At 43.8% G+C, this 27,480-nt stretch overlaps 1 protein-coding gene across 1 annotated transcript in view; it reads left to right on the top strand.

The window, feature by feature from the left end:
* Positions 1–23,094: 23,094 nt before the first annotated feature.
* Positions 23,095–27,480, top strand: part of HTR4 (5-hydroxytryptamine receptor 4) — a 129,219-nt gene continuing 124,833 nt past the window's right edge. The window contains exon 1 of the mRNA XM_065409986.1: positions 23,095–23,177. Coding sequence (XP_065266058.1) covers positions 23,095–23,177 — 83 coding nt within the window. The remainder of the gene's footprint in view (positions 23,178–27,480) is intronic.

The following is a 27,480-nucleotide window of genomic DNA, read 5'->3' as shown; positions in this document are numbered from 1 at the left end:
GCGGTTCGCTGTCCCGGGCCAATGGGGGCGGCGGGAAGCGGCGCGGGCGAGGGATGTGCTGGCCGCGGCTTCCCGCCGCCCCCATTGGCCTGGGACGGCGAACCGCGGCCAGTGGGGGCCGCGATTGGCCGAACCTGCCGCGTCAGCAGGTTAATAAACTGGCCCGGCCCGCAAGGGTGCTTACCCTGGCGAGCTGCGTGCCAAACGTTGCCGACCCCTGCACTATGCTAATGCAGTTAAACAATCTTCTGGGTACCTAGCTCTGTAGTTTCGGACATTGCAGTGGCTTGTGAGATATTTTGAAAGGCTTTCAGAAGCATGTTGAACTTGAATTTCCCAAGTGTACAGAGGGCCTGTGTGTGTAATATCTGGTTAAATCCTGCCGTGCTCTATCTCCCATAGGGTTGCCAGGAGACTGAATCTTGATTACTCAATTCTATATGATACATACATGTCATAAACTTTCATGCTGTGAATTCCCATGTTTGTATTTTGTGCTGGGGGGTTGTATTCTCTTGCATGAGATTTTTGTTTTATTTTCATGATGGTGGGAAATCTTCAGCAAACAGGTTACTTATCTGAAAATGCAGCACTAAGGCAGAGACAGACAGTTCATGCAGGTAGGGTCTGGAGTCTGAAGGACTCACATGGGAGTCAGGTTGTGTCTATACTTCCAACCAAACTGTAGCTGTATCAATGTAGGTGGGGTGATCTGTTTGCAGAGAATAGAGGTGGGCAGCATGTCAATAGGTGGGAGGTGGGTAGCAAATGCAGGAGCTGCAGCTGCTGTGTTCTGCACCAGGGAACAATGTGTTTTCCCTGCAAACCACCAGCTGACTCCACACCTCCTCTCTCTTTGTGTTCAGGGAGTGGGATTCTGGCTGCCCACTGCTCAGGAGTGTAGATGAAGGGAAAAGCCCTCGCTACACTCACACAATAGTGGCCAGAACCTGACATTTCACGTCTTTCCTGCATTGCAGCATCTGGCTTACTGAATACTGAGAAATTAGAAAGGAAAATCGTTTCCTTGCCCTTCATTTTCATTGCGCTTTATAACAAAACGCAGCAATGATCTGCAAACAAAATGGAACAGACAATGCTGGCAACATCAAAGATCAGCAGTCACAGGTCGGAAACAATAGACTGAAGTGAAGCAGTCTCCTCTCAGAAGACTATGCAACAATAGGCTATACTAGTGACTTATGAAGTGCAAGCTCCCCTGAGTTATGGGAGAAGTTCTTAGGCAAGATCGTGGCATGGCAGGTGGATCCACTGAGGTATTCTTGCCATTGATGAAAGGTACTCAGCATTCCATGACCAGTGACTGAGTGTTCTCAGCTGGATGCCCTTGCACCTTAGGGAGCAGCTCCTACTGACAATGTTCCACAGGCAAGTTTGATAGTCCTAGGGCAGGCTGGGAGGTCTTTTTCTTCATTGCAGCCTTTGATTGCTCCACTGAATTTTATTTACTCTCCTCAAGGCAGGGGGCTGCTTTGGGCATTGACTGATTGCGACTGCATCACCTACTGCGCCGGGGCGGCTCCAGGCACCAGCACAGCAAGCGCGTGTCTGGGGCGGGAAGCTGCGGGGGGCGCCGTGAGGGTGGCAGTCAGGCAGCCTTCGGCGGCATGCCTGTGGGAGGTCCGCCGGTCCCGTGGCTTCGGCGGCAATTCAGCGGCGGGTACGCCGAAGGCGTGGGACCGGCAGATCACCCGCAGAAACACTGCCGAATCCGCGTGACCAGCGGACTGCCCACAGGCGAGCCGCCAAAGGCCGCCTGACTGCCATGCTTGGGGCGGCAAAAAACATAGAGCCGCCCCTGTACTGCGCTAATGTTTGTGTTTGTTTTTAATAACCTCTTTGCTGCCTAGCTACATATGATTATTGGTGTGATATAAACCTGCAAATAAATAGAATAAATAAAGGCATCTGATGTCAGGAGGTTATGGGGAAGGGGCTCAGCAAACAGACAGATAAAAATAACCCCTCTCTCCTGCCTCAGCTCAACTCGGAGACATTAAAAAAAAAAAAAAGAAACCAACACGAGGTGTAAAGAAAGCAACCAAGTAAGTGCTTAAGGATCTGGACCAGCTCCCACTGAAGCTAATGGGAGTCTTAGCATTCAATTTCATTAGTATGGGGCTGGCCTGTAAGCCTCTCTCCCATTCCCATCCCCTGGTCAAGTATCTCTCTCATTGCCATGCTGTGTCTTATCTAACCTTGGGCCAGACAGTGTAAGATTAGTCCAGTGAATAAGTGTTTGTAGGATCTGACCCTTAGATTGTAGCTTGAGGAAGGGACCCATGGACAGATTCTGATCTCTGTTGTACTAGGAAATCCAGAGTAACTCAATTGCGTTCAGTGACGTTGCTCCAGATCAGTTACTGTGTAAATGACTTTAATTGAGTTACTCTTGATTTATATGACAACCTGGGTCATCAGCAGGGACTGAACCTGGGCTATCTTCATCTAAAATCACAAGCCTATACTGTTTGAGTTAAAGGACTAAATGCATTAGGTAAGAATGGTAGCAGGCCCATAAACTTTCTATGTGGATCAGCTACTGGAGCGGGGCAAAGACTCAGTGCATGTTACATTTACACCAGTGTAAATGAGATCAAAATTTGATCCCAGTGTTTTTGGGTGAAAGCTGACCCTGCTGAAATGGGTGGGAGTTTTGCCATTGACTTCAGTGGAGCCAGGATTTTGCCTTTTGTCTTTAAAGTGCTATACACACTTATGATTATATATGAGTAGATAATAATAGAGACAAAACCATAAAAGGATTAGCTAAACCTGTTTTTGACTCACTCTCACGCATAGGTTTGTGTATCTCTGTTTTATCATAAATAGCTACATTTCCTCCATGTGGGCAATGCAAGTAATTCCTCTCTTATAAAAAGGTTTTAAAGCCACATGGGTTTTATTTTTAGGTGCTATTTATTCATTTTGTTTTCAAGCAAACTCCAGCTAGACGGGCACAGGGCAACGGTGCCAATATGAGGGCATTTCCATAATGGGGGAAAGCAAACAAAGGTCAGACCATTTAACTTATAATGATCTTTTCTCACTGTCTCCACTCCAGGACCAGGTTTCTTCTATGGGCGCTGAACTCCCAGCTACCTATGCCTATTGCCTGTGATGGAAGAACTTGATGTTAATGTGAGGTAGGAGAAACCGTGCGGCATACTGTACATTGCAGATCTTCTGGCTATGGAGCTGCAGGAGGTCAATAATAACATAGCGTGTTTGCAAAGCTGCGGGATGTAGGATTTTTCTGATTGCCAGTATTGCTAGGTTACTGCTACTGCAGCAATATTTGGTTTGGGGTTTCCTTGAGTATGCATGATTAGGTAGCTTTGCGCTGTTATTTTTATAAATGTGTAGCCACCACAGCCAAACCCACAGTAGTGTAATGCAATATTCCTAAGCTTTGTATCACATCCCCCACATGTCACAAGTCAGAGCCTCACCTGAGGGAGCTGGTTAAGGTGAGAGTAGGAGTGGGGAGAGAGGAGGGCAGGAGTCAGTTTACACCAGCTGAGAATCTGCTCCTAGATTTTTATTCAAAAATTATTTTTTGATTTTTATTCTAAAAATTAAGAGCCTGGTTATCCTCTTCCTTACACTGAGGTAAACCTGGAATAACACCATTGAAGTCAGTTCAGAGACACTGGCATAAACCTGATATCCCCAAGAGGTAAATTAGCACTGTGATTGCTTTGTGCCAATTTAGTGCTAGTATAAAATGCTGGAATGACAGCCCTGGAAACTGACATTCCCTATTTTTATTGAGGTGCACTTGGGAGAGAGACCGGGCTGCTTTCTCTCTCCCTGCCAATGTAGCCCACCCTGAATTGAAGTTCCTCCTGTAGTCCTGAGATAGCAGTTCAATCTCCGTGGCTCATGTAGCACTTGGCCTCTTTGATGGGACTGCCACAAGGTTGCCAGTTAGTCCGAAGGCAGTGCTGTTTTGTGTGGACTGAGACCCCATCAAACTCATTTCACATAAGGCCACCAAACAACCATTAGAGAGTAGGAATTTGGGATTGTTACTGATAGACCTTGAATCTGCACTGCTGACTCTGAGGGGAAAGGCAGAGTTCCACTAGCAATTGAGAGAGGCATCCAGAATTAAATGCTTCACAATCTTTTTAAAATCTGTTTTCTATATCTTCTCCATCGCTTGCATTTCAGTTTATTTTTCAATGCAGCTTGCTCTGAAAAAGTTCTCTGCATTACAGTGCTTAGACACCTTCTTGAGAGGTGCCTGGGAAAGTCCACAGAACAGATCAATTGTCAATTAAAATCAAATAGATCAAATGCATTTGCACTCATTTTCCAAGGAGTCTTTCCCTAATGAGTTGCCTAACATAGAGTATAAGTGTTTCAAAAGCCTTAGTCGTGATGATGAGTGGTGAGTTGCAGAATCAAACGGAGGTTAGTGCGGGGATAGATATGTAATGTGGGGGGTTGGGAGCATAATTCCACTATATTAAATTAAGCAACAGAGGGTCCTGTGGCACCTTTAAGACTAACAGAAGTATTGGGAGCATAAGCTTTCGTGGGTAAGAACCTCACTTCTTCAGATGCAAGTAATGGAAATCTCCAGAGGCAGGTATAAATCAGTGTGGAGATAACGAGGTTAGTTCAATCCTGATCTGATGGTGTCAAATTTTTTTCACAAAAACCTGTAGGAGAACACTTTAACCTCCCTGGCCACACAATAGCAGATGTTAAGGTAGCCATCTTACAGCAAAAAAACTTCAGGACCAGACTCCAAAGAGAAACTGCTGAGCTCCAGTTCATTTGCAAATTTGACACCATCAGATCAGGATTAAACAAAGACTGTGAATGGCTATCCAACTACAGAAGCAGTTTCTCCTCCCTTGGTGTTCACACGTCTACTGCTAGCAGAGCACCTCACCCTCCCTGATTGAACTAACCTCGTTATCTCCACACTGATTTATACCTGCCTCTGGAGATTTCCATTACTTGCATCTGAAGAAGTGAGGTTCTTACCCACGAAAGCTTATGCTCCCAATACTTCTGTTAGTCTCAAAGGTGCCACAGGACCCTCTGTTGCTTTTTACAGATTCAGACTAACACGGCTACCCCTCTGATATATTAAATTAGCAATTAGTTGAATAAAAGTGGAGAGAGAGGGGAGAGATTTTGTCTTTGGGGACCTGAGTATCCTCTCACTTGCAATGTTGCAAATGATGAGTAACTCCATGGAGGTGATTGGAGCTACATGAGGGAAAACCAGTGTTGATGACAGGAGAATCATGCCCTGGTGTGTAATACTCGACATCTGTATGGTTGGATTATGGAGAAGGGGAAAAAGCATGAAACTGAATGTATCTGAAGAGACTCTGCCTGTCCTCCCTTTCCACTGGGATTGACGTGAGAATGGTTTCTCTTGGAGGCTATTCAGGTGGGCCCCTAGCAGAACGCTTTGCTTAGCTCTCTTACCCGTGGGGAGCCCATCAGGAAAGGCCGTCATCTCAGTTCCTGGTTGGTGGGCATGGGGCGTGCTGGTCACCTCAGCAAATACATTCCTTTCTCCCTGGCTGGGTGGGAGGAGGGAGAGGAGGTAATCAGCTGTCTCAGGCAATTTCTGTGCACAGCAGGTTTCATTTTGGGGGCTGCCACCCCACCCAAGAGAATATCTCTGCTTCTCACCCACTTTCTAATATAGCAAATTAAGTTTTTGGGTTCTAACGGCCATGCAGCATTCTGCCCTTGGTTTGTGCACAACTCACACTAATGTCAGATGGGAGAGTTCCTTGCAAGACATGTACCTTACACCCCAGAGTTAGTCAGTTTGGGCCTGACCAAAGCCCATTCAAGTCAATGGAAAGACTGACTTGGGGTTTGACTCAGACCCTTCATCACTTCAGGAAAAGCACAAACTCCTCCACTGGCTTGCAATCAGTTCCTCTTTCTCACCCTCCCCCGCCCCTCCCCCTTGTGCAGCTCTGTAAATGTTTTTGGAAATCAGTGTTTTAATGAATACTGAACAGGTCACATTTATAACCCAGCAATCGATTCTGAGAGGTAATGTGTTTTGCTTAATGAAATTTGTTTTGGCTTTGCTATGCCAGGAACATAGCACAGTGCTTATACTGCTGTTCTTTTTCTGTAAGGGGAATTGTAGTGCTGATACGTAGAGTGCAATCATGTTACCTCCATCTTCTCTCCCCTTCCTTTGAATACATCAGAAAACTCCTCCTCGTTACTGATTAATAAAAGAAAAAGTATTAAAACCCCCTAAGAAACTTTTCACCTCCTAGGCTGGTTGTTGGCTTTTTGCAGTTCACTAGGAATGGGCACATTTGATCAGGCTAATGGTCCATTTAGACCAGTGGCTCTCAACCTTTCCAGACGACTATACCCCTTTCAGGAGTCTGATTTGTTTCACCTCACTTAAAAACTACTTGCTTACATAATCAGACATAAAAATACAAAAGTGCCACAGCACACTATTACTGAAAAATTGCTTACTTTCTCATGTTTACCATATAATTATAAAATACATTGATTGGCTTTCCCCTACTGTAGAGAAATGTTTATGCTAAGACAGACTGTTTCCTTTGAATTGAAAACAAAAAATACCCCCCACACCTGCCATTTTCATTGCTATCAGAGTTAGATGTTGTGAGAACTTTGACTCCCTATGTTGCCATTTAAAATGTTTTTAAATAATATTTGTAGTCCAAATAAGTGGAAAGTGTCCCTTTAAGTGCGACTGGAAGGGATCCTCTTTCAGAAATGCTCCCCCAAAGTACATTATCTCCTGGAAACTATTTTGTGCTGTAGCAAATTTTGTCTCATCCAGGTAGAACGGTGAAAGGATCTCTGATGGGAGATTGCTGTCTCTCTCACTCAGTAATTATTTAATCCTGCCTGTCATTCAGATGTTAAAATGCAGCATAATGCAATTCTCTGTCTCTTTCTACGGACATTTGAAACCTGTCCTAAATACATATTGGTTCAGTGTTTTGCATTTGGTTTGATATGTTAAAGACTGGGGTCAAATCTCACTCTCATTTATAACTTAAAAATGAATTCTTTTTCCTTCGTTCTTATTGGATTTATTCATGAACCATATAACACAGGCCTTCATTTGACACTTGCTGGAAAGTTTTATACACAGCACTTCCCTTCAGGCATGTATTTTTGTTTTAACTCCACAATCTCCAGCCATGGGATTTTTGTTTTTGAGAGGTTCGCTTGTCAGCTACCAGTAGGTAGCTGATATTTCCATGCTCCCCTGATTTCAAATTAGATTAGCTATTTCACCCGGAAGTAACATATAGAACATTTTTACAGAAGCAAAGAGTTTCCAAATTTTGTTCTTAAAAATTGCTCAAGGCTACATAGTAAATCAGTGAGATTAAAACCCACAAATCCTGACTTCCAGTCCCCCAATGCCACTCACAGATAATCCAGTGGAAAGTCCACACATGTAGGGGGAGCATATTCTAGAGAGGAACTCTGGTACCATGTGGATGACAGTGGGATGGATGGATGGATGGATGGAAGGAAGGATAGCAGGCAGGCATATTGGAATGGAACTTCCTGAGAGCAGAATTTTGCCCTTTGATCTCATTCAGCAGGCCCTTAAGCATGTATTTAAGTTTAAGCATCTGAGTAGTCTCATTGACTTCATTCAATGGAACTACTTACATGTTTGAAGTTAGGCACGTACTTAGGCGGTACCTTGCTGATGGGGACCTTAGTGGTGCTACTTTTGCTGAAATGTATGGAAGACATTCCAGCAGCAAAGCCTTTGGCAAGATGCCCTGTGTGATACTGAACCTCGTTAGAGAAAGAACAGAGTCTGTCTCTCCCTATCTGCATGAAGCCAGGTAGTCAGAATCAGCTGTGTGAATGTTGTACAGAATGTTTTACTTGAATGAAAAGGTCATTATAGATTATGAAGGCTTCCGTGCAGAGCTGTGATGTAAAGTGAGAGAAACATCCCTGGAAAATAAATGAGTTTTAGATATTCTCCTTTGTGACTCGTATTTATCACTGTTGATGTGATTAGCAGACCCCTTCTCTCTAATTCTGGGGTGGAAAACTAAAGGACCTGGCAACTATTTTAGATGTATATTCCACAGGAGTTTTCCACATACTGTGTCCTGCTTGTTGTTGTTGGACACATTCATTATATGCAGCCTGTTAACGAGGTACCACCAAGAAGTTTGGGATCAGAATTTGACCTAACTGTTACAACATGGAGAAGAACGTCCTCTGGATTTTAAATTTTTTTTAAAAAGAAGCCACAATCTATGGACTCATCCATATATCTGCATGCAAATCAGGTAGTTGGCTCATAAAATGGCCAGGTAGATTCATAACAACTCACTTTGCATGTATGGATAAAGGGGATTCCATGCTCCATGAACTTCACCTACAGAATTTGGTGGTGCATCTTACCAGGCCCTCTGAAAGTGCAACTCTTCCTGTACGTTTAGCATTGCAAGAAGGGGGATTCTCTAGTTCTTTAGAACATCTGCAAGTCTGGGCAGCAAATGTTATGCTTTGCCTAGACAGCACTGAAGAACGGGATTACCAAGAGAGTCTCTGAAAGTCTTCCCAGTCCTTCGGAGGTTTTCATTATCTCACTTGGTAGTGTTCCCGCTAGCCAGGATGAAGTAAAACTGCCCATTACCGATCCGCTCGCTGTTTGACTCATAAGAAACAAACGCATCCCCCCCTTCCCCCCCATTATCTGGATGCAGGAGTGGTGAAATCTTTTGGGCAGTTTGAGCAGTTTGATGTTGGCTGACTGTCAGTCAGACTCACCTCCTTCCCCCTCTCTCAGCACTGATGCTTGTCATTCATTCATTTAGCCCCCACATGGACACTCGTTGCCTAGCAACCTTAGCATTATTGCTGGGCATCCTCTGCAAGTCTTGTGCTTTTATGTATCAATTTATTTAAAATCAAATAGAATAAGGGGAGGAGGGAGGAAGAGAAAATAGCTGCAGTTTGGCTGCCTCTGTCTTGTGGAAGAGGGTTCCTCAAAACGAAGGGAAATTTGTTGCCATAAAGACTGAGCGAGGTTTCAGGAAGTGATCTATGATGGGGGCATTTAAATGTTCTGAATAGAACTGGGAGAATTTTTTTTCAGAGAATACGGTTTCACCAAAAAATGCATTTTTGGGGCCCTGAAAATATTCATGAATTCAGGTTGAATTTGATATATAATTTCAGCTGAAAAAATACCTGATTTTCCCCCCCAAAAAATGTCGAAACATTTCATTTTGACCATTTCAAAATGTTTTGTTTCGACTTTTTCATTATGAAATGGCATTTTGTTTTCATATTTGGTCAATTAAACACACACACACACACACACACACACACACACACACACACACACACACACACACAATATGTTTAGGTCAATTTGAAACAGTGTTTTTGGTTTTGGTTTGAATCAAACCAGATTTGTTTTCTAATTTTTTTTTTGGTTCTGCTCCAAATTCTGAAAAATCCATTATTCACTCAGCTCTAGTTTAGAGTGACCCAATTAGACTTTTAACACAGACTATCAATTGCTTCAGAGTAATTACTGTACAGATCACTTCAATCAAACACTCCCGGTTACCACTTTGCTGCCACATTGGACGCCAGGCCCATGCATTTCTGGATCTTGCCTTAGCAGTTTGTTTTTGCCATTGTGCTGGAGCGACCCTTAGTGAGGTCTTTTGTATAATCATCAGGATTCAGTGTCAGCTTTAAATGTCGTCAGCTATGTGGGTTGCCAACACATACATCCCAGGGCAGAGACATTTGAGAGTGCCACTCTAAGCTCCCATGTGTAGTCTTTGTGCTGAGCTTTGGGGCATTGTCTCTCACAACTGCATGTGCTCTAATCCACCATGCATGGTGGATGGGATTTCAGCTCCTTCATTTTGTGGACCACTTTTTAAGGGAAAGTTTCCCCGGGGGACTGGCTTGCTGTCCTGCCCTTTCAACCCTCAACTGCCTGGTTCTCATCTGCTTTAATCTGTAGACTACCTGGAAATGTTTTGCAGATCACACCTCAAGGGCTGCTGGCTTAAGCCTTTTAAAAGTCCCTTCACCCAGCCAAAAGCAGCACCAGCTCCGATGTGGGTTAGAGGTGCACGAGCGATTGGGAGGCTGCAGACACCAGCTAGCCTAGCCTAGGGCTTTGTCTGGTAAACTGGTCCACTTGTCCCCAAGAAGCTGTGAACCACTGATCACACACTACCGCTAGCTGACGGATTTCCATTGAATAAGCATCCAGTAGAACATGCTCACTTCTCCACATACAACCACACTTCAAGTATTAAGGGTAGAATGTCTTCTTTATAATCGTGTCGAGGGAGAAGCACTGGGTATCTCTCCTGGCATTGTGGCCCTTGGGTACGGCACCCGACTGGGAATGAGGAGACCTGAGTTCTTTTCCCAGCTCTGATACTGACTCGTTGTGTGACCTTGGGCAAATCACGGAATCCAAATGGGCCCGAGTTTCTCCATCTGTAACAAATCTATAAGAGCTAGAAACCCTCAAGCTCCAGGGCACACTTTTTTGTGTGGTTTAACTTGTTTTATTTATTTAATTTCATAATCATAAACTTAACTCTGCAGTCCAGCTAGACTTGTGAAGGTAGGAAAAAATGAAATGCAGCAGTAAGTCAGGAACACAAGGATTGCAGGGGGCTAAATCACAGCAAGGTATGTTAGTCCCCGCTCCAGAAGGAATGGTTGGTTAAGGCAGAAAGGAATTTTGCCAACCAATAACAGCTCCCTGACTTCCCCCGTAGACAGGTTAGACAGGAAGTCACTTCCCCTATAGACAGGTTATAATGGGGGTGTTTCTTGCACTTTCCACTGAAACAGCTAGTGCTGGGCCACTGTCAGAGATGAGATATTACTGGACTAAATGGACCACTGGTCTGATCTGGTAGAGCAGTTCCTCTGTTCCTGCACACTGAAATCTTCAGATGAAGTACAAAATGTTATAATTAGTCGGTTTCAGTTCAGGGTGTGATCACAGCTATATTGTTTACTGAACACAGTTATGTAAAAGGTCTATTGTTTTTCTCAGGTGTTGAGGACTTAGAGCTATTTAGGAATTATCTTTTGCCTTACATTGCTACAGAGTTCAGTGGCACCTCGCGTAGGTGGTAGACTCCCTTTACTAAATAAACAAAAGAGAAAGTCATCTGGGTTTGTCATGCTGATAATTGCTTTTTATTTTGAAATCAAGTGCCTGAAACGACTGAATTTTAGGATAATATTAATTGCCCCCAAACTCTCGGTATTATCAGCTAAAGTTCTGACAGCCAATTGCTAAAGGTGTTTTGCAGATCAGGGCATGTTGAGAAATGCAGGGCCTGCTAGGAATACAGCAAATGGTTCATTAATCTCATCCCGACTTTGAGAAATGAGAATCAAGGGGAAGGAACAGGGAACCAAATTGACTGAATTAGTTTTGTTTATTTGGAAGCAAAGGTGATATTCTGTTATTTAAACCAGACGGCATCCCTCTAGATGGTTCATTAAAAAAAAAAAAATCAATATTGGCTGGCCCCACCATTTGGCATAATGTGTTCTTGCACATCAGCTACTTCAGAGCACTTAGGAATCCAGGAAGGTGAAGACCTTCTCTGCAGCCCCACATCCCCTGAGAGTCAGGTCTCTGGTCAGAATGAGTCCCAGTTCCTGAACCTCACTGTATTGGCCAAAGCGGCCACTTCTCACATGTAACAGTGGGAAGAGATTTGCTTAAGCAATGCCATGGGTAGGATTATTGAGGTATTGTAGGGAAGGCAGGGAAGAGGTGGCAAGTGGCCATGGAAGAAGGTGCATGAGCAGAGCTGTCTACTGTTAGCCAGAGGTCACTGTGATAACTTTACAGTGAGATGGAGAAGATGCAGGAAGAGGGATGGACTCAGACCCATCTCTCAGTCTAATCCTTTGGGAAAGAGGGATCCAGAGTCACAATAAGTGGTGGGTAGGCACAAAGGGACAGATTCTGCCACCCTTACTTGCATGGAACAGCACTTGCACATGTGAGTAGGATATTCATATGAGCACTGCTCAATGAGTAGGGGAGGCAGGCATGAGACAAGCCTGTTTCCTCTCCTAAAACACCTCAGGCTTAGTCCAAAGGGTCAAAGGATGACAACACGTTCCAGTAGTCACTCAGACTTTGTGTTTGCCTTCAGGAGGGAACACAGAGACAGCTGGCTAGATAGAAACACTGTACGAAGGAGACTCAGATGGGAAAGGAGACACATGGTGGCAGGTAAGGCAGAAAATGGACTTGGGTTCAAGGAGGGGTGATTGGAGGAGCTACATGCTTTTGTGGGTTAATGGAAGAGAACAAGCCCTTAGATTAAAGTTATCTGAACATGGTGAAGTATGTTTGCTTTCCAGGAATCACAGTTTACTGTTTGCAGCATGTCTGTAGAACACAGAGGGCCTTTTGTAGAGCCCTTACTAGCTTCAGTTGAAGTCATTAAAATATAATTTCTCTCAACCTTTCGGCTCAGATTCCTTTTTAGGTGCATTAGTCAAGAACAGGGCAAATGTCAGGCTAAAATGACTGAAGAAGAGCTCTGTGTGGCTCACCAACAGAAGTTGGGCCAACAGATATTCCCTCACCTACCGTGTCTCTCATTTTGTGAACTATGACCAGCAGGCTGCTCTTCCTCCCTCTCTCCAGGCTCCTTTCCCAGTGAAGATCAATTGTAGCCATTCTGTAACCCCTGCTGCATCCTCTCTTGGGGGTGGGGCACTAGATCCAGTGCTTGCATCGAGATGGACTTGATTTAGTAGGCCTTTTGCTACCTCTACCTTCTTGGACCCTGTCCTCCTAGCAGGAGGGTTGTCCTGACCAGAGGCAAGATTAGGTGAGATTGGGATATTTGCATTCCTCAGTGTTGTTCCAGTGACATTAAGCTCTTGTTCAAATTGTTAAACTGATAAGGGTATTGACAGAATCTCTTAAGGAAAGTGGCAGTGGGAAGAACAGGAAATGCCAGTGGAAAGAGTTTCCATTTCCTCCTAACAGTCCAATCTTGCAGGTTCTTACTGAGGCAAAACTCCCTCTGTCAGTTCTCACCAGCTGAGGATCTGGCCCCACATGAGGCACCTCGCTGAGACTGCCAAGAGAACAGCGTATGTGTGTGTGTTGTGTAGACACATGGGGCCAAATTATTAGGTGTGGCTTGGCCATCTGTACTGCACCACTGGCAGAATCTGGCAATAGTGCCAGAGTAATTGGCCACCATAGGATCATCCCAGGGTTGGGCCCATGATCCAGGAAGCGCAAAGGTGAGCTGTGAAAGTCTTATAGACACAAAAGAGCAGCATGATTAATTTGCACTAATGCACAGGCAGGGTCGGCTCCCGGGTTTTGGCCACCCCAAGCAGCCAAAAAAAAAAAAAAGCAAAAGCCGCGATCGCGATGGCAATTCGGCGGGAGGTCCTTCGCTCCAAGCCGGAGTGAGGGACTGTCCACCGAATTGCCGCCGAAGAGCTCGACGTGCCTCCCCTCTCCGGAGTGGCCGCCCCAAGCACCTGCTTGGCAAGCTGGTGCCTGGAGCCGGCCCTGTGCACAGGTACAGAAACTGTGGGGAGACTGAAAGGTATATTAAACCTAGGAACAGAGTAGAGGTGATGGCCGTTTCTAACAGCACATGGTCCTCTGTCTTATGACAAAGCATTCACCACCACCACTGTACTGCTTTTGTGTGTCCGGTGTGGCTTCATATTTTTGTGCCTGTCTGTCTAAAATCCTTATTAACTGAATAAAGCAGCGTGTAATGCTGTCTACGCTGAATTCTCTGCAGAGCCTTGGTATGGCTTAGTACAATGGCACAATGTATCAGCCAGAGTACTTTTCGTATTGTTGAACTTTTCTCTCAGTTTCTAGGGAAACATTTTATAGCTCTATATTTATCAGAGTCTCTTTCCAAACACCTCCGCCAACACTTAATTAATGGAATTTTAAAGCTTTGCTCCAACTACTGCAAGTTAATAGAGTGCTCACCGACAACAGCTGTGGAACTAGGGAGACATGTATACATGCAATACATTTACAGGGTGAATGTGTGTCAGAGGGGCATCTCTCCCTGATCCATCTGTATATCCTCAGTATCCTGGATTGGGAGATATAGCAATGTTAAATTTTACAATCTGACTCTTTAGCAAGGACATTTTTATCTGGGAAGATTCCTCATTGTAATCTAACACAAATACAGAGTAACTTAAACAGTAGAATTTTATGGCCATATCGGATAGTGCGGTCTTTCTTTAACTTCAGCGCCTCTGCAAATAATCGCAGCTGTCTCTCATTAAAGATTCGGTGCGGGGAGAGGAGATTTTTGGAGTTTATTGGAAAATATTGTGGCTTAGGTCCTGGGGGAGGGATAGCTCAGTGGTTTGAGCATTGGCCCCCTAAACCTAGGGTTATGAGTTCCATCTTTGAGGGGGCCATTAGGGATCTGGGGCAAAAATCTGTCTGGGGATTGGTCCTGCTCTAGATTAAGATTAAGGGGCATTGGTAAAATTGTGAATGGGCCCCAGGAAAGCAGTAGAAAGAAGCACTGCAATTCAGGATTGAACTGCATAAGCAGAGCTGTGTGGGAGTTCAGGACCAGATTAGCAGTGTGGGTTGTAGGTCAGGGTTAATAGGTCTAGTACAGGTCATGAATGAGATGCATTGACAAAGCTGTATCTAGTAATCAGGTCTGGAATATTTGGTAGTGTTACAAGACAAAACTAAAGTGCGCTGGCATTGCTGTTAGTGGGAACCTGATGGTTCTCTGTCTGCCTCATATCTACCCACATAGATGTTAAAATTCCCAGGGCTTTTGGAAAAGTGCAGGGGTACAAGCCCAGTGTTCTGGAAATGATTCTCTCCTAGTAGAGCCAATTGTAATGTCCAAAGCTGCAGTGAGCTATTGCTGAGTGCAGAATGCCTACTGCAGTGCCACATTAGCCTAGGCAGTTACTGAACTGGCTGTATCTAAATTACTGGTTTGGAAAGAATATTTGCAATATCTTGAATATGAATGATACCTCATAAAACCCAGTTCTGATTGCATGTACTTGGCCTATCAGATATCTATGGCAGATAGGTCTTTTTGTTGGCCTGTTATGGATAATATATAGCACTGTTGGTGGACTGTCTCCTTGAAATAAAGTGCACACACCATGCATATGGGATTGACACTCATTTGTCTTACTCAATTGAGTGCTTCCACTATTTAGTTTGCTCCTGATATACTGTGGCAATGAATCATTGATTATATGACGTACTGGTCTGGCAAATATTCATGTCATCTGCTGCTCTTACTACTGTGCAGAAGGAAGCCATCTACTACAGTAACTTATCGTCTTGCTGCATCTGTTAGCCCAGTAGTTAGCATAATGTGTCCTCTGAAAAGCAGTCTCTGCCTCTCTAATGATAAGGCTTGATTAAAAATGCCATTCCTCTGAACATTTGCCCTGGTGTACTGAAATGATGCAGAAAATCCTGGGGGAATGAAGTTTTCAGGGGATGCTCAGCAGTTTGAGAGTTAATTCAGTGTAGGTCAAGGTAAAGAAAGAACATTGAGGTGTCTGGGGAAGTGTTACAGGACAGAAAATTGTCTGCATAGCCAGATTTGTGTGTGTGGAAATCTTGTAGCAGAACTTTCTTCATCTTTCTGTCATTCTGCATACTCCAACCCCCACTTCCAAAGGGGAGAAAATGTTGTTGACCATGTAAACTCTCTGGGTCAGATTCATGAAGGAGCATGCCAAAGATGTGCCCATGAAAATGCCCAGGCCCTTCTTGCACCCAGCTTCGCCTGAGCTGTTTGTACAAACCAGGCAACTACAAGCCAAACATGAAGTTTGCAAGCACATATGTGGGCTTTTGAGGATCCAATTGTGAGTGCAGTTTTGAAGGTGGACTTTTAGGGCCGGGTCCTGATCTGTTATATTAGTGTAAATCCAGAATAACCGAGAGATGAATTTCACTCAGAATGTGTATTTTGGAAAATGTGGCCTTTCTTCTGTGGAAAATGTGGCCTTTCCTTCCCATGATATGAGACTGGCTAAGCTCAAGTGCAGTGTTGTTTAATATCTGACCTCTTCTTTGGGGCACTATAACCTGCAATTGCAAGGGCATGGCCTTGGTATTACAACAGCCGTTTTCCACCTGTAACTTCTGTGTCTTAAGCACCTCTTTGCTGGCTATTGTGATAATATTGGAATCCAAACGTGAACTCCCCAAGGAACAATTGGTGGTGTGATGGGATTTCATTCTTATACACCTTCCCCTTTCCCCAGTTCTGTTTTCTGTTACACCCACCAATGTAGCTGGTGTGTGTGTGTGTGTGTGTGTGTGTGTGTGTGTGTGCACGCGCGCACCGGGGGAGAGGGGGAAGGCCTGGGTAACCCAGAGACAGAATTTAGTCCCATGTCTGCAAGAGTCCCTTGTGCTTTTTGTACCTGGGTATGGCAAGTCCAGAAACCTAGCCACTGCCCTTGCAGGAATCTAGTTACAACAGGGCACTAGTCTGTGGCTCATACTCATTGCTTACTCAGTCAGAGCCCTCATTTGCTTTGATGGGAATTTCCACTGGTTAGGCAGAGAAAGGCCAGGAGGATCCAGCCAGCTGAGGTTAATATTCTTTCTAAAACATTTTGAAAACTTTGGGCTAAATTCGTCTGGACTCCTGAACAGCGGGTAGCCCACGGGGGAAGCAGCTGCAATCTCTCCGAAGTACTTGGGCTCACAGGGGCAATCTCTGCCCAAAGAGTAGGCTGTTCTGGCTGGGGAGGGGCAGTCCATTGCCAGCTTCTGCCAGTGAGACTAGGGCCAGGTTTTAAAACTGCCCTTCCTTTGCATAACCCCTTTGCAGAAAACACAGCCTGCTGGCCTCTGCTGCTAGGGCAGGAAGGGAGACATCTGGCCCTGGAACTGCCATTATTTACAATATTGGCTTTTATGGGCAATAATAGGGCTAAAGTGGTCAGGCTGATCTGGCAGCTGCAATGAAGTATCTGCTCTTTATTTTCTGCACTTCAGCTACTGTTCTATGAGCTTTTTCTTTCGAGCCCAAGAGCTTTAGGTCTCATCCAAGCAGCTGCCTTGTGTTTTCATATTGTTTGCTCTTTTTCCTTCAAGCCATGCTCAAAACCCTCATTACGCTGTCTCCTTGCAGCAATGCAGGGATCTTTGTTTAAAATTACATCCAGTGACACACTGAAAACAGCAGTTGATCTAATGGGAACCTGAGTTTATTGGGAGTTTGTTTCAAAAGCTGTAAACCGACATAGCTCCCCAACCCACCCAAAGCCTCTTATTAAACTTAGTAACACAGTTTAAATGGCAAAAGCCAAAAGGAGGAAATGAAGGCTTATGACTCTTGGGAGTTAATCACAAAGTGACCGCAACTGGCAGCACCTCCTTATCTTTTTGGCCATGGGTGCCCAATTTTTGCCCGCCTAAGAGGCACCTTAGCAACTTGCCAGGAGCCTGAGGGCAGCACCTAATTGATCTGAGCAGATTGCAGTTGTGGCCCATGGAGACTACAGGTGGCACACAGCTCGCAATGCTTCATCCTGACCCTAGACCCGCTTTGTTTGGCTCTGGGCCTGTCCCTTCCCCAAGGATGAGAATTAAGTTTAAGCGGTTGAGCTTTCAGTGCCATTTTGTATAATTAAGAGGCAGGTCTGGCGTTCACATAGGGCCAGATCCAATGTCCATTGAAGTCACTGGAAAGAGTCCTATTCCCGATTCCCTTCAGGGGGCTTTGTCTCAGGCCCGTAGTCTAGTATATTGTATACTGTCCCTTAAAATTAGTCACACTCAGGGTTTGCATGCTCAGAGTCTAGATGTGACCTTGCTTTGTATTTAACAAAGAGAGCTGAAATAAATAAACTTTTATTTCCCTGGTCACATTCTGAGTTCCTGAAGAACAGAGGCTGCAGCATCCTCATGAGAAGATACTGTCGGCTACCTGACCGAGTTAGAAAACACGATACATGAGTCCTTTAATCTCAGAGCTCCATGGGAGTATGTAGGAACACAAACTCATCTGAAATGCACATCCTCACTTCTTCCTCAATCCCCCAGGCCCTCTTCTGCTCCTGCACTTCCTTCATTGTTTCCTCCAGTTGCAGATCTTTGGATCTCTGCCTACTTCTCATCCTCTATAGCCGACAGGCATCAACTTCTAGTAGGGTTCCGGAGTTGTCTTCCACTCTTGGTACAATGCCCACTGTCTTATTTTCCAGGCTGGAGGAGACCTTAACATCTAAATCTGCTGACTCTCTAGTGGGGAACTCATCTATTAAATACTGCGCCATTGTGGAGCTTCAGGTTGTATCTTCGGGGGTTTCCCTTTACACTTGGCTATGTTTTCTTCTTTTTCACTTCTCTTGGAGCAGTTTTCTCAGTCTCTGGCCAGAAATCCTGAAGGGATTCATAGATTCTAGGACTGGAAGGGACCTCGAGAGGTCATCGAGTCCAGTCCCCTGCCCTCATGGCAGGACCAAATACTGTCTAGACCATCCCTGATAGACATTTATCTAACCTACTCTTAAATATCTCCAGAGATGGAGATTCCACAACCTCCTTAGGCAATTTATTCCAGTGTTTAACCACCCTGACAGTTAGGAACTTTTTCCTAATGTCCAACCTAAACCTCCCTTACTGCAGTTTAAGCCCATTGCTTCTTGTTCTATCCTTAGAGACTAAGGTGAACAAGTTTTCTCCCTCCTCCTTATGACACCCTTTTAGATGTCCCCTCTCAGTCTTCTCTTTTCCAAACTAAACAAACCCAATTCTTTCAGCCTTCCTTCATAGGTCATGTTCTCAAGACCTTTAATCATTCTTGTTGCTCTTCTCTGGACCCTCTCCAATTTCTCCACGTCTTTCTTGAAATGCGGTACCCAGAACTGGACACAATACTCCAGTTGAGGCCTAACCAGCGCAGAGTAGAGTGGAAGAATGACTTCTCGTGTCTTGCTCACAACACACCTGTTAATACATCCCAGAATCACGTTTGCTTTTTTTGCAACAGCATCACACTGTTGACTCATATTTAGCTTGTGGTCCACTATAACCCCTAGATCCCTTTCTGCCATACTCCTTCGTAGACAGTCTCTTCCCATTCTGTATGTGTGAAACTGATTTTTCCTTCCTAAGTGGAGCACTTTGCATTTGTCTTTGTTAAACTTCATCCTGTTTACCTCAGACCATTTCTCCAATTTGTTACCCCCAACACGTTTTAGCACAATTTATGTGCAAAGGGTCAGCTCCAGGCTGTTAAAAATCAAACTTAAAATGAATTCAGTGGGAGACGACAGAGCAGCTGCTTGCTTCCTTGTGCTCACTCATCATATGACCCTGCTCCTCAAACAGTGGGTTTTTTGTTTTTGTTTTTTACTGAATATCATCCGTGGTTTACAGATCAGAAAACTAATCTGCAGAATGGTTAAATTACTTGTCCAAAATCATAAAGCAATCAGTGAGAGGCAGAGATGCAAAGGGAACCCATTGCTACCGACTCCCAGTCTTGCGATTTAACCTGTAGATTATACACACTCACTCACATGATTTCTCTAGAACATATGTGTATTGTTTTCTCTGCTGGACTTATCCTGTTCTGTCGGATGCTTGTCCCCAGGATCTTTAGACAAGTGATTATTTAGGATAATTCAGGGAAGAGCTCCATTTGCAAAATAATAATAGTATGAAGAATTCCCTTCAGAAAGCCTTGCACATCTTTACCAAAGTAAATCACAACTTGACGTTCAAAATCACTGTGCAATAACATGCAAAGTAGCCCTTCTTGCTATATTTTCACTCGTGATTGATGGCCCCACTGCCTGTTCTTGTTAGTTGATTTCTTCTCCTGTTTACTTAATTTGAGCATGAGATCTGTGATGAGGCTGGTTTGGGAAGTGTTCAGAAGGAACGAGTACTAAGCTGCAGGGATAAGAGCAAGGTTTAAACAAAACAACAGCCCTAGTCCAGGATTTTGTGTCAGGTGGCCGAGCAGGAACAGACATCTGAGCCTAAATGCAAAGGCAGGATTCACTTAGGCAATACAGTAACAAATATATGCTCTGTTCTCTGGCAGATCCCTGGCTGCTACCTCAGGCATTTGTGTTGCTGGGCTCTGTTCTGTATAGGCAAGCAGATGGGTTTTCAGAAATGTAGCAGTATTAGATGGGGAGACTCCTCCTTTCCCAAAAGGTTTGTATTGGAACAGGATCCGGGTAGCAGATTGGGTGCAAGGAACGTATTTTGTATCTGTGGTGCATTTTCTAGAAGGTCCGGAAATTTGCAAGTCCATTGGGAAGTGAATCAAGCAGCATTTGGTTAACTGGCTGCATGCACTTGAGAGACTGAACACATGAACCCTAGCCATGCAGATAGATCATGCTTTAAAACTCAATGGGATGTACAGTCCCCTGTGGTCTTCAGAGGGAGGGAGACAAAATAACTTCCTGTCATCATCTCATAATGTATGAGTTGTGAAATGATTTCTGTATGGTTGAGGACCTGGTTTTATGAGGAATGTCTCAAATAAAAGACCTTCCTGAAATCAACAAGTTAGCCTCTCTGTGCCAAATCTTCCATTAGCGCTAGTGACAGTGAGAACCAGTTTGATTCACCTGAACTCTTGAAACTGGGAGTCTGTCCAAGAAACATTAGGAGTTGGACATCTGATAGCTGTGTGTGTCCCACTGTGTCCAGAACAGAAACTGGTAGTGAGAAAAATACACACCACAGATCTCGTAATAGCTAAGTTGACACTGTCATTCTCTTCCTGAACACTTGTTCCTTTAATACCCCTAATTGCAAATGTATCTTGGGAGCGGCTGAGCACGACTTTTATGTTTTTTTATTTGAAATTCTTAATAATCCACCTGAAAGATTTCAACAAGGAGGTGAATAGAGGCTTCACTCTGATGTGAAAACAAGACCTCAGTGCTGTCATACAAATTGATCCAATAAAAGATATTACTTCACCCACTTTGCCTCCCTCAGACAAATTAAAAATAAGAACTGCTATTATTGGGTTCTTATCAATAATTACCTGGGGGGGGGGCGGTTATTTTCACAGACTGGTGCAGAAAACCATCAGAGAGGCAAAAGAGCTTCTTCAGCTCAATGACATACCTTGATGTCAATTTCAGTGCACTAGGATGTATTTCTAAATAGAAGTTGTGACACTGGTAAAGCAGATGCCAGCTCTTGCCAGTCTATAGGCGTCAGCTGAGCACTGACAAATTCATAGCTGGTAACCAGACCAGTTCATCTATATGTTACTATTGTTCAAGATAGGTGTTAGACTTGTAAGGATGTGTTTAGTGTTTAGACTCTATTAAATGCTTGTAAATTGCTGCATGTGTTAATCTCACTTGCAATGTCTGTATTCCATGATACAAGGTAAAATATAAGTTTGTTTTATAATTGTAAAAATGACTACTTTGAACTTGTGAACTCAGACAGGAGGAGTGGCTCTGCCACCCTGCCCCACCCATCTAAGAACTTCAGTGAAATTAATGGTCCCCGTGAAATGTTTCAGTTTTACCATAGTGGCAAACTGTGACAAAACAGCTTCATAGGTATTTTCCTAGCCAGTTCTAATTTAGATACAGATTTTCCATGTTACAGCTCTTTGTTATAAACCTGTTTTCTACAGTGTAACGCTACTATCCTATAACTTGTGCAGTTGGAATTTTCAAGGATCCTGAAGTCTGTTGTAAAGAATGGAATAGAACTCAGATCCTAAGTTAATGCCCTAACCGCTGGACCATCCTTCCTCTCAACTTCCATTGGCTTCCTTAAGCACCTTTAAAAATCCAAGCCAGAAGTTACTGAAGTGTCTTATAAAGACACTAACTTCATTATAAACTATGCAAAATTATTTCCTTCCCCCAACAAAAATAACTGCAATGGAAATTAAAAGACTAAAATCTAAAACATCATCTAAGCGCTGGTCTACACATGGAAGTTTGCACTGGTTTAACTAATTTAGTTAAACCAGTGCAACGTTGTTTGTAGACTTCCTAACTTAAAGTCACAAGAGTAGCAATTCACTAGTTAAAACTAATACTCTGTGCTTGAGATGTCTCAGTGGGTCTAAGTATTGCACCCGGTTGCAACAAGATACATTAAACAGTACGTTGAGACTGTTCTGTGTATGTACAACATGTACAGTTCAGTTTGTTTATCAATTTTCTTGTATCTGAATCTTGATTATCTGAAACACTCTCATCATCCAAAATGAGCTTATACCACTGATGTGTATCAAATACATTCATTTCCCTTCATTTCCCTGTATTTCTGAGATAAATAAGAGACAAAGGTATTTGTGTGTATATCTATATACCAGAGAGAGAGAATGGTGATGTCAGTTAACTTGGTGTAAATGGAGTTATTCTGGATTTACACAACTCTAATTGAGAACAGAATCTGAAACAGAGTCAATTATCATCATTCTTGATCTAAAGCATCGAACAGACTTTGCCTTTTGGGTCTGAGATTAATAATGACAATTAATGGGAACACTGCTAGGAAAATAATGTGGTTGATTAAATCTGATCTAGTTAGCATAGCTGTGTGGTATTCATCTTTTTAATATAGAGCTCTCCATGTTTTAGGCGTACATAGGGGATGGGATGGGCAGGAGCCACTTACCCTGAATATACAGAATAATCACATTATTCTGATTGTAGGTGTACTTCGGTCGGGTTCTCTCTCTGTTTGTTTTGTCCTCTCTCTGCTTTATTAAAATGAAATGTATCATTTGGCAGATATCATGGGCTTGTTTCTGAAGAAGGAATCCTGGGCTAAGTATGGGACAAGACATTTCTGAATAAAGAGGTGTCTGATCTTTGGTTTCACCCAGTACCTACAAAACAGAAAGGGATCCTGCAACAGAGCACTGCAGCCATCCCCCATGCACTTTATGGTGTGTACAAATAAGGAACACAATGATGTGCAGTCAGATGTGAGGGCATGTGGGCCAAAATTTTCAAGCTTCAGCAGGTATAAACCGATGAAGGTCCATTAATTACAAAGGAGTTATGCCCATTTACAGCAGCGGAGGATGTGACCCAGGAGCTCTCTATTTCTATGAGGCCTTGAACCAGCACCCTGAATCTGAGAGGTGAGGGGAAATGAACCCAGATCCAAATTTTGTTTTTCAAACCCATGTCAGATGCTAACATTTCCCTCTGTAGGTTAATTAGCTAGGGGTGAAATTGCTGTGGGAGCATATGGAGGGCCCCACAGGGCACCAGCCGTTCCTGTACCCACCTGATGTCTAAATGGAGAGAGTGTTATTAGCACGTACTTGATTGACTACGCATCCCACACAAAGCATTTTTAAAAGCATTTAACTAGTCTGTCTTCTTTTCTTGGTACTTGATTCTAAGCGGTGTCAAGCAGCTATTTAAAAGCTTTGATCCTATAAGACATCTTAGCTTTTGGTCCAGCTAGCTCAGCTGGTATGTACAGCCAGCACATAGCATCAGTGATTTTAAACAGCCTGGGGCTGGACATAAATTACTCTCCCAAATAATATGTAAGTTTTTGAGTTTCCTCAGGTCCACCAAGCATGTATACTGCAGCGTTATTGTATGCTGCTGTTATTGCGTTATTGTACGCTCATCATCCGCAGCATTTATTATTAGTCATTTGGCTGTTTACTTAGCTCTCTCTTCTGGTCCTAGCTAGAGACACCCAATCTCCTTATGGTCAGAGGTGGATCAGAATGAGCATATCAGCGTTATTAAGAGTTACAGTCACTTCCTCCACCTGACACCGTGAGAGGAGGATATACTCCCTCTCCCCCAACTCCCCAGCTTGGGTTTCTCAGTCATTAAAAACCTAAACAACCTGAGCACCCCTGGCTGGATTCTGGTTTTCGAAGGGCACATCTGCACTGCAACTGGGCGTGTGCTTCCTAGTTTAGGCAGGCAGACGCACGCTAGCTTTGCTCGAGCTGGCGCACTAAAAATAGCAGTGTACTGTGTGTAGGGCAACTGGGGCTCACTGCCCGAGTACGCACCCAGGGGGTCCTTGCAGCTTTGTGCTCAGGGGTCTAATCCAAGCTGCTGCCCATACTGCCCCCAACTACACTGCTATGTTTAGGGTGCTAATTCAAGCAGAGATAGTCTGCGTCTATCTGCCCTAGCTGGGAAGCACATTCCCAGCTGTAGTGGAGAGATGTCCTGAATGACGTTATTGGTGGTGAAAGGTGACAGGATGAGAGTCAAGAAAAGGTAAAGGCTGTGCTGTGTCAATGCAAGGTTCACCTGTTTGGCCCCATCCGGGTGTCTCATCCCCATTACAGAGAGGCCATCTTTAATTCTGAGTGACTGGGTTCAGCCTCCTTGGCCTCCTCGTCTGAAACTAGTGTGTAGGTCTGGCCAGAAAACAATCGTTAAGTTTCACAAAGCGTGTTGAGGTTTTCAAAATTGGTTTTCATTATGCATCGGAACACACAACCTTTCCTGAAGCAAGACTCTCTACAGCCCATGGTTAAAGCACTGCCCTGTGATGTGGGGAACCCATGTTCAAATCCCTGCTCTACCTAATTCGAGCAGAGTTTTTCCTCCCTGATCACTCCAAATGAGGCAGCTCAAGGACTTCATCCTGGGTCTCCTATACCCCAGGCCATACCCTAATCCCTGGGATGTTGAGATTCAGACTCTCTCTTTTCCAGGACCTACAAAATTGATGTTTCTGCAAAATTTTTTGGTTTAGACCAGGGGTCGGCAACGTTTGGCACGCGGCTCGCCAGGGTAAGCACCCTAGCGGGCCGGGCCAGTTTATTTACCTGCTGACGCGGCAGGTTCAGCCGATTGCGGCCCCCACTGGCCGTGGTTCGCCGTCCCGGGCCAATGGGGGCGGCGGGAAGCCGCGGCCAGCACATCCCTCGCCCGCGCCGCTTCCCGCCGCCCGGGATGGCGAACCGCGGCGAGTGGGGGCCGCGATCGGCCGAACCTGCCGCGTCAGCAGGTAAATAAACTGGCCCGGCCCGCTAAGGTGCTTACCCTGGCGAGCCGAGTGCCAAACGTTGCCGACCCCTGGTTTAGACAAAACATCGGTTTCCACCAGAAAAAAATTAATCAGCAACATTTCCACCAGCTCTAACAGTGCTGGTGCATACACTGATCCAACAGGAACTGGGCTGAGACCTATTTGACACAGCCTATGGAATTGATGTTGGATGGGAATGATTTGCTGGCACTGCTGAATGGGGATGGATTTTCAATAGAAAGATGCTTGTTTCTGCTTTATCTGATGTTATTTGCTACAGAATAATGTTCTTCACATCCCCCTCTGCAGCAAACACCATCCAGTGGAAACCAGGCAGCCAGCAGTCCTCTCCTGAGCTTTCATCGGAAAAAAGCAACATTGTTTTTTCAAATTATTAAGGGAGAAACAAACCCCAAACAAATAAACCAAGAGCATGATTTTATTATTTTGCTGCATGTAAAGTCATTTATTTGTGCCTTGTCAATAATTTAATTCATCCAAATCTGTTTCTAAAACAGAAGTGAAATGTGTAATTCATTTTAAACCATTAGATATGGTCCTGCCATCTGCACAAGCAGGAGGAGGATATCTCAGGCTGTATAACTCATGAAAATATGTACTGGATTCAATGGGACACCACATAGCAGAAAGGATATCATGCTAAATGAATGCTGACCTCTAATTAATATTTGTGGGGGGTTATCTACACTGTAAGAGCCTGACATTTATAGGTCAGGTAATTACTTTTCTATTACAATGTTTCTGCACTGAGACACAGGTCATTAGTTTACTCATAAAGGAACATGTCCCAATTTAAAAAGCATTTCCATTCAGCCTCTGATTTTGTTCCTGGAAATAATTGTGGGTGCAAATAACTGGATGCTCATTTTATTAATTAAAATATTTAAGTGAAATGCAACTGCGGCTCCTGAGTGCAAAAGCAAGGTTCTTTAAAAAAAAATCTGGTTCCATACATTCTCCCGAAGCTTTAAGGTCTTTGTGAAATCAGTTATTACCACTAGGTCAACATAGTCCAAGACATCACCCTAATCTTTTCATCACTGTGAGTGAGTCAATGAGAGTCATAGTATGTCCTGTTTGTAAGATATTTATTATTGTCCCTGACCACCTCCAGCAGATGCATAATCATTTCTTCCTCTGTATTCTGATTTTTCTCTCTCCTGTTTTAAAATGGCTCCCTGTTGCCTTCCAATCCCTCACTTTGTCTGCTGTGCTCTGTTATCCTGGAAATGTAAATCCTATTGTGCCTTCATTCTCATTCTCTGTCTCCTTTTGTGTTTGCAGAAATCACATGAATTTCATCTTTCATTATCTCCAAGCCTTAAATTGGATAATAAGCGTAGCTGTAATTATTTCACAATAACCCACTCTCATGTCTAAAGGCCGGATCCTGGCAATGCCTTAATGCAGGCAGACCCCACTATCAGTAGAGGTTCACTGTGGGACTCCTTGGAAGCTCTGCTTGCATAGAGTCCTGCTCCTGTAAGGTGTCCCATTGGCTCCAATGCAGAAGAGCAGCATGTGCATTCCCAGTGCAGTATTGATGCCTGAATGATTCTTAAAGATTTTAACCAATTCACTTCCGAACCATTATAACAGCAGAGAGCCCATGTCATAACATGTATAATAAAAGCTGATGGAGAAATACTACTGCTAATACAGCATGACTAATCCATATGTTCGAATTGCTAGGTAAAATATGTGAAAGTATGTAGTGTCATTTGGAAAACATTGGGTGTTTACAAGAAACTAGGAACTGAACTTGACAAATAATTATAGAAGACAAAAACCCAGCCCACACTAATAACTAGATATAAGAGCTTTTTCAATGTACTTGAAAAACTATTTTAGTATCTCCTTATATGTGGGATTTTGTACATTCATTCAGCATCAGCGTTTCACTTTTTTCCTTAAGTGTCCTCTATATTTTTACTAGCCAATAATTATTTTGTCTGAACTTCATTCCCTGATAACAGCAAACTCATCAGTCTCCACAGTATTCAACAAGCAAGCATGCTCAGGAAGCAAAATGTTCAGATTTGAGAAAAACAATGTCATGCCAAACCACCGATTTTAATTTACATCCATATCCACTTCTTCCATTATGAAGAGCTTTGAATTACTGTAGTTGCATAATTAACAAATATTCCCATTTGACAAAAGATTATTCCAAAGGCACATGCACAATAATGTACCATGGTTGAGCACTCATGCTGGGTCTTCAATGATACATGCTTCTATTTAAGTTCCCTCAGGGGCATAGTACCACACAACTTGTGGGAATAGTCTGTAGAAATTTCATACGTTCTCCCTGGTGGGTCAAAAATTATTGTGTATGTAGGGGGTGCACGTGGAAGTATGCAAATAAATGTGCATTTCCCTGCCCATTCTACATTGTGTTTCTA

Source organism: Emys orbicularis, chromosome 8, assembly GCF_028017835.1.
Source record: "Emys orbicularis isolate rEmyOrb1 chromosome 8, rEmyOrb1.hap1, whole genome shotgun sequence".
Classification (NCBI taxonomy): domain Eukaryota; kingdom Metazoa; phylum Chordata; order Testudines; family Emydidae; genus Emys; species Emys orbicularis.
The sequence above is the reverse complement of the archived record's forward strand: the minus strand, read 5'-3'. Positions and strand labels throughout refer to the sequence as shown.